A 21,372-nucleotide genomic window follows, 5' to 3' on the forward strand; every position below is an offset into this window, starting at 1 on the left:
TCTTTGCTTTACTTTAGCCCATTACTGCTACTTATGTCTCTGAAGGCTATTGTAAACAACAGATACAATTTTCATCTCAAAACACAGAAAATGCTCATCTAATCACAGCCCTTTGCTTGGGCAGCAAGAGAGGACAAGATAGCATCACTGAAAAGACACAGGAAGGGAGAGCAGGAATGTGAAGAACATGGGAAGGTGCTGTTATGTCTTGCTCCTCTCAAGCACCCCATCCAGCAAAATGGCAGCGTCTTTCACTGGAATGTTCATACCCACGGGAGAGCTGAACTCAAGCAGGCAATAGACAGACAGGCTGCACATATCTGAGGGTCCTCTTACAAAGGTGAACGGCTTCAGTCAGTGCCAGGAAATGAAACACAGTGCTACTGTCTCCCAGCAAATAAAGAACCAACAAACACACCTTTGAATAAAAAGCAGATTTGTCACAGGGGAAAAAACATTGCTGGCACAACAGGGACATGATCCCAGAAGGACACCCTCACATATGCAAGAATCCATGCCAATGGGGCACTTGCATTTCTGGCAAGATGTCCCTGCCAGAAGATCTTATGCGAACAACTCCCAACTCACAGCAATCCTGTGCCAGCAGATACACTAAGCGCACAAGACTTGGGATGAGGTTAACCTGATGACCTCACAGATACTCTCAGATTTGACTGAAATATTGCTGACCATCGCCAGTCCCAATGCACTGCCACATCACCGTGCATGCAGGTTCATGGCCTCTCTCCAGTGTGCCCAGGCTAGGGCTGCGACCCCACAGCCTGCAGAAATTTTCCCCTTTACAGATGTTGCTTGTAGCAATTTAGAGGGCTGGCTTTAGCTCCTGTGAAACTCATCAACATCCATGCCACACACCACGCTTGCTCAGCTTTCTCTTAAGCAGTCTGGCTTTCCAGCAGACACTGTTGTTAAAAAGCCTGGGAATGGGTGAATGATGGGGTAGGGAGAACACTCAATAGCTCACTTTGAAATGAGGCTTTCTTTCCTTGCCTCTTGTACCACAGAAATTAATTCTCCTCCTCTGTGCTATTGCTGTAATCTTCCAATTAACATTTCCAATAGTAAGTATTTTGTAGGAAATGCCATAATACACAGGTGTGTGCTTCTAATTTAAATACTGACACCCACGCTGTGTTCACATCTGAAGATCACTCCTTCTTGCCAGCGATTCCCCCCCCAACAAGAGGGGAACACCTATGGCGCCACAGCACCAGGCACAGCTCGGCAGATTCACGGGGCAGCTGTTTCCACGACAGACGCACATGTCAGGGCTGCACTGCACCGCACAGCGTGAGGAGTCTCGCATTTTATGCTTCTCCTTTCCCTGAAGGTGCTACAACCACGGGATGTCACTCAGACCTTGGGGACACCCACAGAACCCTTGGCACTCCAGCCAACAGCTTCCTCCACCAGCTCCACGTTTCCCTTCCTGGCAGCCCAGGAGCATAGACTTGCTCCCAGGAAGCCCTCATGCTTGCAGATGCAGAGTTATGCTGTGAGCTCCTACAGAGTGATCTTGGAAATGTTTACAATTACTTGTATTGTTTCTATTGATAATATCTTGGCTCCAAAAATCTTACCTCTGTCTTGGATGTTCACCCACCACCAGATTATCTGAGTACCATGTATTTCCTATCACTTGACTTTCTGTTTGAGAAAGCACTATCAAAAGTACTTTCCTCTCAAAAGGAAGCAAAAAAAGGTAAAAATCACAAAAGCATCACAGATAAATTAGTGTTTAGAAATGAAAGATTTGAGTTGAAAACTAGATTTTGTAATTAGGAATTTTTTTTTCTCTTGTGAAAGGACAGTACATTGTAAAAGCCCATACATTACTAGAGAAAATAAAAGTACAGCTTAAAATAAATGAGGAAGGCAGCAGCCAGAGCAACAGCTCTCTGTAGCTTTATTTCTGGTTTCTATTTATTTGGCTTTTCACTACTTCCAAAGCAGATATTTAACATTTTGAGAAGCTCAGACTATACTGACTGGGCTGTACACTGGAGGTCAATGCAGAGACAAGGATTTTGGTTTTAAAACCAACATAAGAATGCCAGCCAGTTGAGATCAAACACTTCACAGTACGTTGGAAAAACATTCAGCTAAGAAAGTTATCAAAGTCTTCTATGTTCTTTGCTAAGTTCAAAGGTTTACTTCTTTGGAAATCCTTATGCACTGTAATTAGAGTCTCCTCATATTGATTTTCTAATGAAATCAGCTTTTAGAAGACGCCTGAGCTTGTGAAGGCACTCAGGATGGGTAATTTCAGAATACTTACAAGACAAGCAGCTTCTAATGCCCACTGAATTGTGACCAACCATTTCAGTGCTCTGCAGCAGGCATCGCAGAATTTCACGGTGCTTGGGGCAGGGGAGTTTCACCATTCTTCCATTTAGAAGTTAAATGAGACAAAACATGATACATGTAGAAATGGAGAAAAAGAGCTTAGTGTTTGTGGGAGGGCAGTCTCACTCATCTGCACCTTCTTGACTATGACCCAGCAGGTTGTGATGCCACAGCCACACTATGAGAGCAGCCAGGGGAATGTGAGCAGAGATCAGGGGCAGCCTTGGGTACTGTGAGACCATAGAGGATGGGGTCCTGTGCAGATGATGGCCTTGGATAGTGGGTAGTGGACCATGCTGGGGTGTGCACACCCAGGGTGCTGGAGGAAAGCTGAAGGGGCAACTAACTTTGTGTGGCTTAAACAGGCCTTGGAAAAATTGGAAAGGTGAGGAGGGAGAACACATTTTCCATAGCTTGTTTGAATAAACAGAGAAGAGGGAATAGATAACACATGCATACTTGCAGGGGCAAGTCTGTTTGCTTTCATAAAACCCCATCTTTCTCATCCATTTTTCTCCTTTGGCAGCCAAAATTAAACTCAGCACTACAAAACAGATAGAGGACAACGGAAACCCTCAATCCCTGGGCAGCAGAAAGCAGCAGTGTCAGGATCAGAAGATTGACAGTGGAGGAGAGTACAGGTAACAACCACGAGCGAACAAGCAGGGAGAGTCCCAAGGAGCATAAAAAAACATTAAAAACACCCTGGCACAGGCTCTGGTAGCCCTGAGGGAAAATAAGTCTCCAAACTGTGTCAAGACAATCCTTCTCTGCAGACTGCAAGTGAAAATTGTGATTTATGCAGCTGGGAGACGCCATGCAAAGTGGAAGGGAAGAGAAATAGAGTGACCACAGGGTGGTTTTCTTCTCTTTTGTGGTTCATTTCTCAAAAGCTTCTGTTTCCTCTTTTCCTCCTTAACGGAAGTAAATGTTGAAAGGAATTGCAGAAGGCAATTAAAAATCTAAAATCATGTACTGTATATATACACCAAGCACACAGGAGAACCCTTAATGGAAAAGCATCAATGTTTGTGTCCTAAAGTGCTGGGGGCTTTTTTCCCATGCTGCATTTTGTTAACATATCCCTTGCACAGGTGCCCATCTGCTGTAGTGAGCTTGCTGGCCAGGGCAGGAAATCTGGAGCTGATGGGGAAAAGGGAGAACACCAACCTGGAATTTACTTTCCTGATTTCTGGAATGCTATAATTGAGTGATACAAATATTGTACACTAATGGGTGGTTGGGCACTGCTACTGGAGAGGCTCTTCCCGTCTCCAACACTGCAAACGTCCCCCCCATGCTCAGCAGACGCATGTGCACAGAGACATACCCAGCACTATTTGCTCCCAGCTGCACACAACAAAAGTATATCTTCCATTGCTTCAAAAGTAGACATTTAAAAAAAAAAAAAAAAAATCCTGATTTTAGGTCTGCAGCTTCTAAGGAAAAGATAGAATCTGCTCTGTTTGCCCCAAACAATTCAACCAAGATTCCCTGGAGCCTCACAATCAGGCTAATGAGAAACTCCTCAGCAACCCCCATGTAAAATGCTTTCATAGGTCTTTAAAATGCCTTAAATTCTCTATATATTTAGTAAGACTTTTTACTTCTTTAAAATGTCCCTTGCTGCTCCTCAAGATAATACTCCTGTGATGTATTACAACAGCAATGCAGCATTGTCTGGCTGGACCCTCGCTTTGCAAATATTGAATTTTATTTTCCTCTTGGCTCTGAAGCAGCCAAAATCCCTTTCACAAAAGCCTAGGCTGGTGCTTGCCTGCCCACCCCCAAACCTCCTTCCAGTAGCCCTGCCCAGCACACCCTCTCTGACACTTTCAGGGTGAGATGGATGGGCTTCAAGGGCTCCATGGGCTGCTGTTAAGAGGGAAAAGCAGGGCGAAGGAGTATTCAGCTGCACTCTTCCTCTGGGACACAAAATGTCTCTGCCTCTTACACAGCAAAACACTACTGACCTGCTATGTAACAGCAAGCTAAATCCTCAGATTAAGAGAGGAAAGGAAAAGCTTTTTTTCTTCCTTTTACATTAAGAGGGGAAAATGTTTACAAGACCTGAAGAGGAAGGAAATTCACTATATGCCTATTGTTACACAGGGCTGGTGGACATCCCAATTATTCACCCTGGTGTAAGTGCAGCCCCTGCCTTCTTACACATTTTCCTGATTCTCAAGTTGTGCTCATGAAAAAAACAATTCACTGTGAAACTATTTCTGGTTGTATTTGGAGTATTTGAATAAATTCCTCAGACAACTACACCAAAGGCTGTATTCCTTCAAAGCATTTCACCTTCACAGGTTTTACCATGAAGAAGTTAAGCCTGAGCAGACAGAAACTTGCACACATACTCTGGCACAGGAAAAAGGATGGTCGCTGAACAGACCCAGCAGAGCACAGGAATTTTGCTGCCAATGCACCCATTTCCAAGAACTGCAGTGAGCAGCTCCTGGGAGCATCTAAGTTTCCATGAGCAGCCACTCACCCAGTGCCATGGTCCAGTCAGGGGTGCACAAACCACACACCTTCAGTAGCAGAGAAGTCCACAATGAGACACAGCTTAGGCTCCAGTGTTTGACATGTCTCACCCTGCAGTGACAATCTTTTACACCTCACCTGGGGACAGTCAGCTGTCATAGCTACCTGGACAAGACCCATGACTCCAGATTCAACTCATACTCACACTACCAATTTTCAGCATGGCTTCTACTGGTCTGGTGGAAAGAATAAGCACAACTTCACCTACATAGATAGTTTGCTAGTATAAAACCAAACAAAAAAGTTAAACATTCTGCTGTCCCTATGCACCACACTGCCCTAGGACAACTGCTCCCCTGGCCCACAGCAGCTGCACAGAGTGCCAACATAATTTTTCAGAAGTTGCTTTGTATGTGGTGCTTGCACACACAGAGAGATGTACAAACACATACAGGAGAAGAAGGGAGAGAAATATGTTAATCTGAAACATCTGGCAAATGTTGGAGAGTTAACAAGTCCCGGGTTTGGCCTTTTGGGTTTTTTTTCTTGTGTGGGAGGGAAGGGGTGTCAAAGAAGGAGAGGCATTTTGTCATTTTGGGCCAAGGAAGGAAGGGGCATGAAACAAGAAGTCGAAGAATGTTTTTTCACCCTTTACTGAACTTCAGCATTACACTACCGGAGCTAATGCAAACAGGAAGATCATAAAAGAACATAATGAAAGTCTTGCACACTGGGACTGAGGGACTGGTTTCAGTTACTGAATATAGCTTTGGAGACACACCACACAAGAGCCAGTGACTCCACACAGCCCTACCACCATGTACTAGGGCTTTTTAAGCTTTTTCTGAGAAGTTCCTCAGTCATATTCCAGCACGCAACCTCTGTCCCATGCACTGTGCTCCTTCTTGATAGGACACTGTATTGCTTCTTTACACACGCACCAGATTGACATCTGTAGCTATTAAATGCATTGAGGAAAACCCCTCAATTGGCACACATTTTCCTTCAGCTGCCATAAATCACACGTACAATACATTTTCTCCCACATCCGACGTCTCGAACGAGAGCTGTAATTATGAGAGTAAATGAAGAAAAATGGAGGAGACTCAGCTAATTTGGGAAAAGCCTTTCACAGGCTGTCTTTTACTTACAGCAAAGCCACCAATACCATCCAGAAATCCCAAATTAACTCCCGCTCTGCACGGAAATGATTTTTGCTGTTGTTGCTGCTGTTTTGAACCTCGGCCTGTGTTGAATTTAATACAATTCAAGACTCGTGGTAGATAACACCGGTAACTCCACTCCGCTGCTGTTTGAGACGAAGGTCAAGCAAGAGAGCCAGCGAGAGCTCTTTTCATGCGCCGTTAGCTCCAGGCACAAAGGGGCCTTCGACATCACAGCTGGGGGTTTGCAGCAGCAGCAGCAGCAGCAGCAGCAATATCTGCTATCAAAGACTAGTGAAAACACAAACCCTTCAAAACAGCCGTAGCGCCCAGAAAAGAGGCACAAAGCACAACCCAGAGTGCACTTGGTACAAAGTGAAATGCCACAAAGTGCCACACAAAGGCAGTTTATGCCTTCACAAACAACTAGATGCTGACTTCATAAGGGAAAGTCTCCCGTGAGCCAGTTTCCCCATGACTCTTATAAGCCCCATGCTAACCAAGAATGCAGCACCATTGTTAATTTTCATACTCCTGCTCAGTTTCTGAGGTGTTTTTACATTGCTGCAGAACTTCTAAGAGAATGCCATTGCACAGTCTAGTATGAAGACAGCACAGAAATAGACTCCTTGGCTTCAAAATCAAAAATTCTGAGAATTTCATAAATCTTAAAGACATAGTAGACAGTAAAACATCTTTACACAGGGTGCAAACAATGACTGAGATGTGGTTAGTTACTTTAAACACAGAATTATCTGACATCCTCAAGTTTGTGTTATCAGCACCTATTACACAACTAGAGACAAACCTGCTTTATCCTCTTCAGTTTCTTGAGCCTCTTTTTATTCAAATTATCAATGTAACACAGATGAACAAGCCCCAGACACATGTTATTGCTATAAAGCAGACCAAAAACTGGTTCAAATGTTAAAGCTTTCTACCATGGCAATGTACCACTTTTATTCTCCATCCCTGACAGTACTTTCCAATTTCCTCTGAGAGGAAAAATACACACATTCCAGTTGAGACCAAGGTTTAAAATTCCTATTAAAGCAGCTTTTATGTAATTAGATTGGAATGAACGTGCAACAGTGCCCATTGCAGAAAACTTCAAAGTGGTTATACTGGAGAAATCACAACCCATTTCAGTATGCCCACAAGAAGAAAGAATGGCTCTCCAGAGGATAAGAGTATATTAGTCTCTGTATGTAATAGATTTTATTGACCATATGGAACTGATATAAAAATTGTGTTGCAGTGGGTAGTCTTGGATTTGAGACAGGAATGTGACATACAAAATACAGTTCCTGTAAAAAGCCTGGCAGCTTTCTGGCAGTTTTTGTAATCAGAAGAACCGAAAATATTTACCTGATTGAGTCACTGTCGAGTCCCAGGTCAAAGCAAAATCTGAAGATTCACCCTCTTCAACTGAAAAAGAACAAGAACAACTTGTGATTGATAAAAGGAACCCACTGCAATGCAAAGCCTAGAAAACTAGGTCCACTCTGAGACGAGAGTATTAAACCAAAATTTTGCACTGGTGAAAAACTAATTTTCTGATTTCTATAAAATCATTCATAAGGTAGAAATCCAGTGAAGAGACTCTCCCTGTGGTTCAAGCTAAATATGGGATTTCTGTTTGCAGTTTACTCCTGCACAGGTAACGGTCAGCTGGGGTGAAATTCTGAGAGAGGTTTCAGGATCAGCAGGTGCTAAGTATTCATATTTAAAATATTGTACATTCCCAACAATTTGCACAAATTGCCATTGTAAGCGTGGAGGCAGCTTTTGAAACGTGTGCTGTGGGGTAAAGAACTGCCGGATGAAGGGGAAATTGCCAGACTTTTGTAATCTTAGCATACTAACATATTAGGCACATTCAGAACAGAGTGAGATCTTTTTTTCAGAAGGTGTAACCATGTTCTGTAATATGGTAGTGTAAATAACTGCATTTAAGGCTTGCTGATGTGAAACCTGCCAGAGCCAGGTGCTCGCTGCTTGCGAATGACTTATCTACAGCCTTCTGCCCGTTAAGAATTGTAAAATGCCATTTGATTCTTACAGTCTAAACAACAACTAAGAGATCAGCTGACAACGAGCAGGGTGAACAGGAGCCCGATCCTGCTGGTACTGGAATCAGTGGCAGGTTTATTAATGTCAGACTGAGCATTTGGAAGCAGTAACTGCAGAAATTCTTCTTAATTGCAGAAGTTGATGATCTTCACCTGTCTACTCTGTCAACAGGACAGCGAGCAAATTTAAATCACCGGTCTCTGATTCCTGATGAAAAGTATTTACTCAGTGCACAGAACAATCTGCAAATCTTTTATCTAAATTATATTGGATTCAGATACTAATTCTGCATAATTCTGCAACTGAAATACAAACCATATTGCCGAGCCACAAGCACAGCTCCTATTGACCAGATGGGACCTGTTCCATTGAGTGTTTTCATTTTCATCACATGGTTCTTTATTTTATGCTGTTCTCATCCTTTTTTTTTTTTCCTTTTCAGTGTTGCAAGGAACTCTGGCACTGTGTAAGCTTATTTATCAGGCTGATGTCAGTGGTGACATCACGTGGCATTAGGAACACAGAAGAGATTTTGTAGAGGCAGTACCTTGACAGATTTTGGGTTTAAGTTCAGACCATTAACAAATGTACAGTTCAGAGAAGCACACAGCTCCAGTCCTGTCAGTCTGCAAGTTTACTGATGGAGGAGCAGAGCGCCATTTCTTTTGAAAAATCATATCTGAGACATGGTTATATGTTTATCCAAAATGTCTGTGTTAGCATAAAGGCCACATCATATAATATTAAATTCCAGACTGATAGAGAAAAACACAATACAAAGCTACAAGCTATTGAAGCCACTATCGGTACTGCTCCCTGATGGTGGCAGAGCAGGCTTGGCTCATGCACGCTCTCTCCTAGGGGCTCACCTACCATTTTGTGTTCTGTAAACCACCATCTTGTTCCCTTTTTGACCCATTTCTAATAGGAAAACTCTGGACATAGCCACCCTAAACACAATTCCACTCTTACACAAATCTATATCTTGTTTTAACAAGAAAATGTACTTATATTTGGGAGGTTTCTGCTCCAAAATTAAATAAGCTAAGTTGTAGCTTACTCAGAACAGGCATGTGGAATGTTTTCATTTGATTTTATTCTTGATTTGGTTTTGGCTGTCTTTCTTGGACACTTTTGTGTATTGCTACTTTATGCTGGGGGGGTTTTATGTCTACAATTTATCTTGGAAAGGGGAGGGGGGGGAACTAAAAATCGGCCAGCTAAAAATACATAAAGGCAATAAATTCAGTTCCAGCCAGGTAGAAATATAGGATCAGACTGGTCATCAGCAATTTTAGCAACACCCTGCCTCTCATGTTGGTTAAACACCGGAGACTGCTCTAGTCCTTGAGCTGCTGTAGGGCAGCTGGCTCCAGCACGTAACAAAACCATGTTTTTTGGAATCCCTTAAATGAGGGCAAAGGTTTGAGCCAGCCTCTGTTGGCATTAATTTGCTTTGCTCCCTAATGACTGAAAAGGGGACAGAGGATATATATGTGAAGATGACAGCAATGAAATTCACTTTGTATTACTGCAGTCATGGTTTCAGGTTCTCCCCCTCTATTTGCACAGACTCACCACATAGCTGACAGTGCTGCACCTCTGTGTAAGGAAGGGGCCAAGTGGGATGGAGCCTCTTGAGCTTAGACACATCTCCCTGCAGCTTCTGCTCACACCACTATTCCTCCTTTTTCTTTCTTTTTTTTTTAAGCAAACATCATCTTTCACAGGCTCAACCATAAGAAAAAGTAACAGCTGAGCCTACTCCCAGAGGTATTGATGTATTGGACCAATGTTTCTCTTGGGCAGGAGGACAGCATGTCAAATGTCCCCTCAGACAGGGAGAACAAGGCAGCGGTACTGCCATGGGGGGCCAGGACCCCACTCTGCTTGCTGCAGTGCTGCTGGAAGCCGCAGGCAGGACATGACCACAGGGCAAGGCCAGGCTGGCACTACTCAGGATCAGCACTGGGTGGTTTTATGGAGTAGTATGGTTGAACCGCAAAAGTTGCTATGTAATTACACTCTTACTCTTGCCTCTATCCCTCCATCTGAACAATCGTTCATCTGCTTGCTTTGGGAAAGCACATTTTTACTCCTTCAGTAATACAGAGACAATACAGCAAGAAGATAGAAGTACAGTCCTACTATGGTCCATGTGTCATTAACAGAATGGCACCCAAGATGCACCACACTGCACCAACAGAGAGAGTACGCATGCCTCCCAGTGCCAAATTCACTGCACAGCTGACTAGAAAAAACCAGATGGGCAAGAAACAGTTTCAAAGTCAAGCACTAAGCCCTGATATCACTACTCACTGTGCTACATTAACTAATTTTTCCTTTATCTTCCCTGTATTTGCTGGTGCACAGAGGTAAAATACCAGAAATACAAAAACAGAGATGCTCTTTCAGCTTCATCCTTCAGGGTGATGATTATGAGATAGTTGTATGAAACTCGCTCAAGAGCAAGCGTGCTGCAACAGCCATCCCCTTGGTGAAATCTGGGGTCATCCATGACACTGAAAATCTTCAAGAAGTGTGGGTTGAACTGAAATGAGCCTTGGGCTGGCAGTGTAGAAAGTCTTGTTAGTCAACTCAAAAGACTGATGACTTTGTGCACTGCCTGCCCACAGCCTGCTGCAAGTAGGACATCACTAGCAACAGGAGGGCACAGTTCTGCTTCCACTCCCTGTTCTGCCCCAGCACAGGTTTCACTGCTCTCATGCCTGGAGAAGAGCTCTGTTCTGCTCCAGCTGACTGTGGGACCTGAATGCAAGAGCCAGAGCAGGACCAACATGAGAAGGAACCGTGTGCAATGGCAACATCACTGTACATCGCTCACACACACCAAATATCTGCATTTTGCCCGCTCATCTCAGATGTTCTCTGAGGATGCTTGTTTAATTGCTAGGTCACAAGCGTTGCAGCCTCAAAGATTTCAGCTCTTTGTGCTCAGAGAAACTTCTGAAAGGATTCAGCATCCATTCCCCTAAGAACGAGAACATCTATTTATGGGGCTACCATTACCTGAACTCCATTCACAGTCACAGTGCTTATTTAACACTTTATCACTCCCAGGAAAGAAGTTAACCTTATCAAAGTAAGACGCTTCTGAACCAAATGTTGATTTCTAGATGCAATCAAGCTTTACAAGTGAGCAACAGCCCCTCAGTAATTCAGATGGCATGTGTATGCTCCCTTATCCTATTACACAGGCTTCAAGGACCACAAGGACCAGTTTAACACTTCCCATAACATAAAAACTCCATAGCATGCTAACTAAAATGTCAGGAACTATGACAGTTTGAGAAACTGCTGAGAAATACATTGGTTTATAAGCAAGTCCCTCAGCTGATGTGGGAGAACCTTCCTGAATCAGGGCTGTTGTCAAGAGCTGCACTCAGGACGGGAACCACTCCACCTGCAAGCGACCTTTGAAAACACCATGTACAGAATAATTTGGATACAGAATAGTTTGGGTGCAGAAAATGCTGGCAGCACTTTTCAGTTTGGAGGATTTTGTGAGATTTTGTTGGTGACAGAATGCTCTCAGATAAACCTGGGGAAATGTCAGCGATGCCTGTGTATTAGCTGTAATGTATGTGTCAAGATTCGCGGCTTTCCCTCTAGAGAAATACTCCAGCACCAGGCCACATTGTAAGCCAGTCACACAATAATCACATATTTTCCCTGACCTAGCTGTAGGTACTTGCAAGCCAGAGCTCTGTGATCTTTTGTAATCTTCAGGCCTCCTTGCTGCCCTTCAGACATACATCTCTGTGCTGTCCTGCTCAGCCTTTATTCCATCCCTGCCATCACATGAAATTACATGCTCCTGAATCAGCGTAGGACACAGAATAGCCCCATCCGACCACCATTCATCCACCATGACTCGTCATCCCACAACACCCACAGCCTGAGATTTGATACAGTGCTCTTAATCCTGCAAAATGCAGAGCAGCTCCCATTTCCACAAAGCCAAAGGGACCTGAGGATGCTCAAAACTTTGTGGACTGAGGACTGTAAATTAGCCAGTTTTCAGCTGCTTAGCATGACAGCACAAAGGATGTTAATAATCTTTAAACTTTAAATAGCCTCATATTTTACACACACACATAAGAGTCTGTCTTTTGAAGAAGTGTGGATAGGCTTCCTCCTCAAATTGACACATTGAACACCTCTGCTCTCACTCAGCCTACTGCCCAGGGAAGTTCAGTCCTGTATGACACTGGGAGCTGCTTGCCACAACTGCTAGTGGAATGCAGGGAGAAAAAAAAAATTGGAAATGGCTGCTTTGAGCAGAAGACAGGTAGCCCTTTCTGTTCAGGGCACCTCCCAGCTGGGCACAAGGCTTTCCCTCTCTCCTGCTTGGCTGTTCTGTTACATTCTCTACCTCATATCACCAGTAAGACAGAAACCTACAAAACACAAAAACCAGCAGAGGAGCAGCAAAGGAAGCAGCAGTATGAAAAAGGTCCATGTTTGTTTTTAAAATGAAGTGCTGCTGGGGCAGAGCCGCAGTTGCTGCCCGACAGCGCAACAGGGTGCGGGGCCAGCCATGAGCCAGGGCACGCTGCCCAAGAGGAACCAGGCTGCCCTTCTTTGTCAGCAGCCTGGAGCTTTCTCCTGCCAGTGTGCAGAGGGAAACCTTCACATGGAGCAGGAAAACAGGAAGCTTTGTGGGATTTTGCCAGTGCACTGAGAATAGGTGCCTGTGAGTGTATCCCGATACGTTTACTGTACACAGCAGCAAAAAGGAAAAGGAAACCCCCATGGCCCCTCCACGTCAACATTTGGGGAGGCAAACAGGTACCCAGTGGAAGCAGGTGTATTTCACATCAGCTGTTTGAGCCCATTTACTCTCTCCAGAAAATCAACTTTGCAAGAGGATTCCTGCCAGGCCTCCCCATATTTACTAGCTACTTTGCTTGTTTGTGTGATCATTTCCATTTGGCTCTAACAACGCTTTGCTGTTTTTTTCCCTGGTGGTTGGTGGGAAAGAGCACTGGGACTGCACAGCATCCCCAGAGAGGTGACAGCATATTCCTCACCCATGCTGTAACCCTGGCATCTCCCATGGGAACCGTGCATGGTTCTCGGCACAATTGCTCACAGCTCCAGAGCCACCTCCCTGTTCTCTCCCCACTGCATGGCCAATTCAGCCACGGGTGGCCCATGGCCAGGAGGGGTTTGTCCACCTTAAATAAGACCATACATACTAGTCTTTTCATGGGCCAGTAGGCTGGGAAATATGACAACAGGGTTTACTGACAGGCTTATTTAGCTAGTTCAGAGCCTAAATTTGCACAAGTTCTCTGGTTGCTTTTCTCCAAAGTCGGTAACAGGGCTTGGCAGAGACTGCGGGTTTTGCTGGCAAAGTCAGCCTTTTTGTGTGAAGGAGAGAGGAGCAGGGAAACCCAGACTGCTGTGTTCTCTAGGTCAGAGAAAAGAAAAAAGAAAAAAAAAAAAAGAAGGGGGGAGGAGAGGGAAGAAAGGAAGGATGAGATAAATGGGACAGGATTGCAAAGGAAAACTGAAAAAAATATAGTTAGAAACTGAAAAATCTGTGAAGGTGATTAAGGGAAACAAGACAAACAACAAAACAAGGTAGCACTAGCAGGTTTATGCAAAGGAGATCTAATTATGGGTGGCTAAACCCTCCAGGACATTAATATTCCATTGTAATGTGTCTAGTTTCCTCCTTTCCAGACGTGGCAGGGAGGAAATGAGAATCACTTAGATACACTGTTTAATGAGCAAATGATGGACGATCACCAAATACAGCCTGCCTGATAAGTATCCATTAGCTTAAACTTGCACTGTAAATCCGTGAGCAGCCAACGGGCCAGCCTCAAAGGCTGCAGCAAAACTTAATGTAACTGCAACTACAGCAAGGGATTGTTGTAAATAAAAACCTCATTTCTGTAAGACAAGAAAGACCATAGGCCATAGATAATGGTTAATCTCAGCCCTTCCCACGGACCACACACCTGACTCATAAGCCAGAGCCTATTTATTCCCAGTGCTCATGTTTAGTTTTTTGTGTTTCTAATTCACAGACTTCACTGGAGACAGATATTTACCACCAAAATCTATTAGGTAAATAAATACGAGTGTACAATGCAATAAAACGCAGCCAATGTTTCAGGTTGCTCTCAAGATTAACATCTTACACATGTAATACATTAAGCTTATAGTTTTTGAAAGTGGATCTGCAGACATCCCATTTCCATACTTTACAGGTTTGGGATCAATACTCTTACTGACAGTTCTGAGAGCTTGCCATTGAAGGTTAATCCCCAAAGGGCAGGGTGTGGGGTTTTTCCCCTTTTATTTGCAATACTTGATAATTAATCTTTGAAACATCCAGGAATTTAGAGGTTGCCCCAGAAGAGGCACCAGACTGAGGAGTCCCCTGCTCTGCCCCCTGTGCCATGCTGGTGCAAAACTGTCCCAGCAGTGGCTGATATTGGGAACACCCAGGTTTAGGTCCCTTGGGTTTCATTAGAAAACACCATACCTGCTGTTCTGCCACAAAGAAACACAGTCCCCTTTGCTGGCTATGCTGTCAGTCCCTTGCGATGGGCTGTGCCACCTGCCTGCATCCCAGCACAGGAGACCTGACTTGGTGCCTCTCCATGTTCCTCTTGCCTTTTTCAACAGAAAAATCTTCCAGTATTGGTTGTTCCTAATTGTTGCTTCCACCTCAGAAATATTGGAAGGTGACTGGAGTTTGGAGATCCTTCCGCTTTTTCTGCCTGGAATTTGCCTGGCCATGAGATTGGTGGGCACACCCCATGCAGCCCAAGGGACTCAATCCCACCAACTGCCTATATGTGCCTGGCACACTGTTCCCACTGATGTGCTGGGCACCCAGATCATCATCTGTGATAAGCTCTGTTGGAAACCAATGGGACCACTCAGGGTCCCTACTCACACCTGCCCCAGCTGGACTGAGCTCCAGCCCACACCACCTCAGCTCCAGTGGGGTGAAATCACAGGCAGAGGGCAGAGAGCAAAGAGGTGGAGAAGGAAGTGGAGATGCACAAGGACTTGAGGTTCAGGGGGGTCAGCTCCTATGGACAGGGATAGGATGACAAGCACAGCTTCCTGCAGATTGCTCCTCCTTGCACTATTATATGCATTTCTAAGGCAACTGTCACCATAGTGTCTGCACCTTCTTGCAAAAATAGATCTACAACAAGCAAAGAGGTGCTTTAAAGCTCAAGTGAAACAAAAAAAGTGAATCTGGCATTCCTCACATTGCTTGTAAAATCACGTGTTTTACTTTAGGAGTTTAAATATTCTTGCTCCATCTGGAACATTGCTGGATGACAGAAACATTTACAAACCCAAACAAGAAAAGTAGAGAAAGGGGGAATTAACACACCTACAAGTCATGGCCAGGGCTTTAATTCCATTAGTTGACTCTGCAAGTTATGAAGCAATCCCTTGCTCTGCTAAAATGCCAAAAGCAGTCTGAAGTTATGCGAAAGCCAAAGATGATGTGAGACGAAGATGATGTGAGATGAAAAGTGGCAGACCAGAGGTGGGACAGCAAGATAAAATGTGAAGCTGCTACTCAAATATTTGCAATTTCTTCCAAATTCCTCCAAACTTTGGCTGTAGAAGTTGTATTAGTGAAGGCTCTGCTACTACTCTATGCACTTTGGACAACTAGTGTGTCGAGGTACGCAAATCTCAGGTATCACCTAAGACAGCATTTCCAAGCACACAGGACACAGGGCTCAGCATTAGAAGGCAGCAGAAATGAGAGCTGCAGTTGACAGGAGACGAGGTGCACATAGCAGAGGTGTGGTTCAGCTGGGGAGATGGTGCAGGACAAAGGGATGCCAGAAAGACCTTTCTTGATTTCTGCCCTTAAAGAAATGGCTAGAATGAAATTAAGTTTCAGAATGAAGCCAAAGCACCGTGACGTTCAGACACCGGGCTTTGAACAGAGGATGCAGTCTTACCATGTCAGATTTATTGCGCGATTTCCTTCTCCAGAAAACAAACAAAAAACCAAACTCCCACAAACCAGACAAACAGACAGGAAAGAGCACTATTTTTACACAAAGGCTATAAAGCCCTTTTACTATAAGCAGGACACCTAATAAAATAATTAACATGTGCTGGTTCTGTCTTGAGGCAGCTAATGAGGATGCTGAAAGGTTACCATCTAACACATACTAACGACACAAAGAAAGGGGAATGTTCTGAAATTAATTTACATAAACTTTTATATAGAAACAAGAACCAAACCAGGAAAGAACAAGTAGACAACTAGGATTTGCATATGGGCAGCAGTGCCTTAACTCTGCACACTACCTCTTGCTGTAGAAAAGCACAGAAAGCGATCTACATGCACTAGCAGACTGAGTACCACCCAACCTCAGCCTGCAGCCTGATCCCCACTGCTACTGTGCTCTGCTTATTCAAAACCATCCAACCAAGCATAGCTCTAATAACTCACAAAAAAATCCCAAATGTTCACTTTCTCACCTGCTATGATCAGACCAAGAGCCACATCCCTCCAAACCTGGATGTAGGCAGTAAGTAGCCTTTTCCTTTCCTTCATTAAGGAGTTGCCATCAGAACACAATACTCTCCAGCTCATCTCATTATCACCATGAATCAAGTCCCACTCCACAGCAATTTTCCCACTACGGATTTCATCCAGACCCAACAGACACAGATTCAACATCTCCCATTTCACATAGATCAGGCATGATACTACTGTCAGCCACAGTCCTGAGCTGTCCCAGATGGCAGCAGGACCCAAATGTTTTGACTTAAGATTCCAGGTAGAGAGAGTTTCATGCCAATAAAAAATTCACAGTTGCAAATGTGAGTTAAAAAAAACAAAACAGAAAAGTACCTAAACATCAGCAATTACCTTGAGGGACACCCATGAAATGACAAAGCACAGAACAAGTTTCCTCTCACATGTTTGCCTCTTACTTCATAATTCTTCAAAGTAGTTTTTACTACATTATGCCTGAAGCCTGCTCATCCCTGCTGCAGTGGGCTCTAGCAGGAGCAGAGCTGCTGTACCAAACGTGTTGTTTAGCATCATGCTCCCCTCCACAAATACCCCGTTCAGCACCCAGGGCTATTAATCACATCTGAAAAAAAAATGTCTTTGACTGGATTTTTACACCTCAGCTTAAAAAAACCCTACACTTATTTTTACTGTTAATCCTTCAAACTTGGAAATTTTTTCACTGGTGGGCTATATTTGCACCATAGGCAGCACAGGAAAAGGAAAAGAGAGGAGGCTTTTCCTGATCAGCCATTTTACTCAGAGCTTGGAAAAACCTGTCTGGTGAGTGGAGTTATTTCCCCCTTTCCCCTCTTCTTGGCATGCCAGTCCCAATCAGGAAGACCTGAGTCTCCAAAAGCATGAGTACACCGGGCTGTCCATGCCCACCCTGATGCCACGGCAAGGGACCAGGTCCTCGCCAGCCAAAGGAGGGCTTCGGCTTTCCTGAGCCAGAGCGGGTCTTCAAGGGCCATCCGTGGGAGTTTGTTTCTTGAGCAAATAGCTCACTGTGGCTCTTTTGTGTATGCTTGTGTGTGTGTGTGTGGCAATACTCCCCAGGCTCGCTCATTTTAATGCTGCTTTCTCCCCAGATGAAAATATACATATTCTTATTAAGAAAAAAATGTGTACAAAGTATAAATTTGCATCTGTGATCATTTCTGGTTCATAAATTGTATTTTAATAAGAAAACAATATACTCTTCTGTACTGCCTCTTAAATACGAATAGAAAGTCCATCTTATTTCCATTCAAGCCTAAACATTTAGAGGAAGGAATGCATAAATGGTATAAAATAGATAGTGTAACATAGATAAGAGGGTAAATAAAAAAGGTATAGAGCTAATACATAGAGAATCCAGCACCACATTGGGTCACCTTTACCATGAGAAGAGTTTCTTCGGTCACCCATGTGAGTGGATGCTCCACACTCCCCAAGTGTAGATGTCCCTAACTTTCCTGCTGCTGATTTTTATTGTACAGGTCAAGGGAAATTCTCCAGCTGATATTCCTCCTACTAGAAAGACAGGCTTTGTCAGCTGCATTGAGGCAAAAAAAAATTACAATGAGGGAGAGAAAGTTGTATGTATCACATGTATCTCTTTGCAGTATCAGATTTCATTTGCCACTATAAATTGGAAACTACTATTTTTTAATGACCCCATAACAACCTCTCCTTAGCACTAACATACCATAAATAAATTTCAACATCTTGGTAGACTTGTAGTTTAGTTCAAACAAGACCAGAAGGGGAACACAATTCTTACTGAAAACTGGCACGCATACAAAGAAAGGCAAAGCTGGCTTTTAAGACTTCATCCCAAAGCCTACTTTTTTTTTTTCCCTTTTGCTTTGTTTTTGTTTCTCTTTTTAATTCCTATTGCACTTAGAACCTTTCCACTGAAACGAAACACAGAAGAGACTTCCCAAATATTTTATAATTCTGAATGGATTTCCCTAGTGTAACAGTAATAATATTTTTACAGTTAAAAGATCCACTGATTTAATAAGTGTGATTTGTGTATTTAGAAAATTCATTAGAGCAGACATTCCCCGACATTTTGAGGTTTATTTATTTATTTAGCCTAATTTGGGTACACTACTTCAAAAGAACGCTTAGAGCTTCCCAGTTCCTTAGTCACTCACTAATAACATCTAATAATTAATAAAGACATGTAAATTCTTAACTCCCAGAACTATTCCAAACTTACTATCTGTACGCTTCATGTCATGTCTCACTTATAGATATCTGCATTACTTTGTTTCATAAAATGCTGAAGGGACGCGTACTTAGCTTGCTCTCCACCAAGAGTGAATATTCAGGCAGGCTGCAACCAAAGCAAAACTAAACCAAAGCCTGAGCAAACCTCTCCTCTAGGAGTCCATAGTTTTTTCCAGGTAATTGTGGAGGCTATAAACCATTTTTACTGAGCAGCCGTTTCCCTTGTGCAAAGGCTCAGCGCCTGCACACTTGTGCAAATGGACGCGTGCTGGTACATGCACGCTTGTGTGAACGCGCGCTCCCGCGGCAGCTACGGGGAACGTGCGCTTCTTCGGCTGCAGTGCAGATGTGGTGTCAGGTGAGTACATCAGGATAGTCCCATTTTTGATAATTTTTACAAGTATTTGGGAGTCAGGAGAGAATGAACCAACCAAGTGTGCAGCTGTGATATGGAAAGGCCCAACTTAAGTGCAAATTCAGTGCTCAGGCCAGTGACTCTGACCCCCATACCTCTTCAAAGCCCCCTAGCCCCTTCTGCCTCTGCCTCCAGAGCTGTCCACAACTACCTGAAGGGAGGCTGTACCCAGGTGGGGGTTGGTCTCTTCTCCTGGGTGGCCAGCACCAGAACAAGAGGACACAGTCTCAAGCTGTGCCAGGGGAGGTTTAGACTGGATGTTAGGAAGAAGTTCTTCATCAAAAGAGTGATTGGCCAATGGAATGTGCTGCCCAGGGAGGTGGTGGAGTCACCATCACTGGAGGTGTCTAGGAAGAGACTGGATGGGGCGCTTGGTGCCATGGTTTAGTTGATTAGATAGTGTTGGGTGACAGGTTGGACTCAATGATCTCAAAAGTCTTTTCCAACCTGGTTAATTCTATTCTATTCTAGTCTAGTCTAGTCTAAAATCCCATGAGGAATAACATTAGTTCAAAACACCTTTACTTGGAGGCAAATTATATTGTGTCTGCTCTTCTCTGACAAGTGATGCTGTCAGGGCTTTGTGTTCAGCAGTTATTTGCTTGTTTTGATTTCTGGTCTTACGCTGGGAGGAAGACTGCCAAAACCATACTAAGTCCTGTGTCCTCCAAGCACTGCTAAGCCTGGGAAATGGGCATTGGGATTTCCATATATAGCTAGAGCCAGCACATTGACAGAAGTTTCTGCAAGTTGTGTTTCTTTAAGCTGCCTAAATGAAGGAAAGGCAACTTGACTTGAAAGAAAAATGAAAACAGCCTCGCTTCCTTAAATCAAAGGTACCATAATAGATGTGATGAAATGACCTTCAGAATGAACTTCCCAGACCAGAACCACACAGAGATGCAAGGCTATCCATACACTGGCAAGCTGATGCTGTACTGTTAGTGTGGCTAGGTGTAAAACAAGTCCACTGAGTTTGAATGGTTCCTGTTGCGACTTTGTATGATCTGCAAATCTTTTCCTGAAAGCCAAACTGAGAGGAAAGACATGCAAGAGTACCTGCCTTTCAAAACAAAGAACCTTCTTCCAACCTAACCACTGAAAAAAAAAGCTCAGATAATTACTTCACAGTCAAGGCACACAGGGTCACTTAGCTGTACTAATGTTTTTTCCCAGGCAAAATGCATCCATAGCCAATGGGTGTGCACAGTGGAGTTTCTCTCCAAAATTTTGACATCTGAATAGATTTCCTATCAACACTCATATCTTTCCCTGAGACTTCCTTGTTGTTTTCTTGATTTCCTGGTAGAATTACATAATCTCATGGAAATCCTGCAGTAAATAAAAGCTGTAGTTGTGTTTGGTGCACACTTACCCATGCTTCACACTGTAGGTGTGCTTTAGCCATGCCTGCATCAGTACAGACATGACTCCACGCTGCTAGACGCAAGAGTGAAGTCTGAGTAGCAGCAGGGTAGAGAGGAATCAACGACCAACATGCCTTCTGTACGAGTTACAGACAGTACAGCGTTCTGGGAAACCACCAGTTCATATTACTGCTGACTGGTTTCAGGGATGGGCTGTTAAAGTGTGCATCACTCAAGAGTATGTAAAACTTCCTATTGATCAGAAAGCCAAGCCTGCGATCAATAGAGGTGCAGACATCCTCTCTCCTCCATCATGGAAGCAATTTGCCTAAAAATGTTACATCTTTTTTTTTTTTTTTCCTTGGTTAAGACAAAGTTTGTGACAGACTCTGTCTGGGAAGTGGCAGACAGAAGCTTCTTCTAAATACATGCAATAATCACAATTCTCCTATTCTTGGCGAGACAAACGTGCCCCTGACCTCCCAGCTCTTCCCATGTCAGCCCTTCAGCTTCAGCTACGCCAGAGGCCTGCTCATGCACTGGTTAGTGCTTGCACCTTGTGGGTGAGCTCTTTGCCATGGCTTTACTCACTGCACTGGCTCTGACTGTACAGCTCTAAGCATCCTGCCTAGTTTAAATTCTCCAGCTTGCAGACTACCAAAGTAATCTCTTTGACTCAAACTCAGGGGAATGGGACATGCTCTTCCACACCTTTTCTGATAAACTGGA

At 43.8% G+C, this 21,372-nt stretch overlaps 1 protein-coding gene across 3 annotated transcripts in view; it reads right to left on the minus strand.

Moving 5' to 3' along the window:
* Positions 1 to 21,372, minus strand: part of ZNF423 (zinc finger protein 423) — a 231,561-nt gene that overhangs the window by 181,710 nt on the left and 28,479 nt on the right. For all 3 annotated transcript variants that reach the window (XM_054170102.1, XM_054170101.1, XM_054170103.1), the window contains exon 2: positions 7,389 to 7,448. In XM_054170102.1, the coding sequence (XP_054026077.1) occupies positions 7,389 to 7,448 (60 nt within the window). The remainder of the gene's footprint in view (positions 1 to 7,388; positions 7,449 to 21,372) is intronic.

Source organism: Dryobates pubescens, chromosome 19, assembly GCF_014839835.1.
Source record: "Dryobates pubescens isolate bDryPub1 chromosome 19, bDryPub1.pri, whole genome shotgun sequence".
In the NCBI taxonomy this organism is placed as follows: domain Eukaryota; kingdom Metazoa; phylum Chordata; class Aves; order Piciformes; family Picidae; genus Dryobates; species Dryobates pubescens.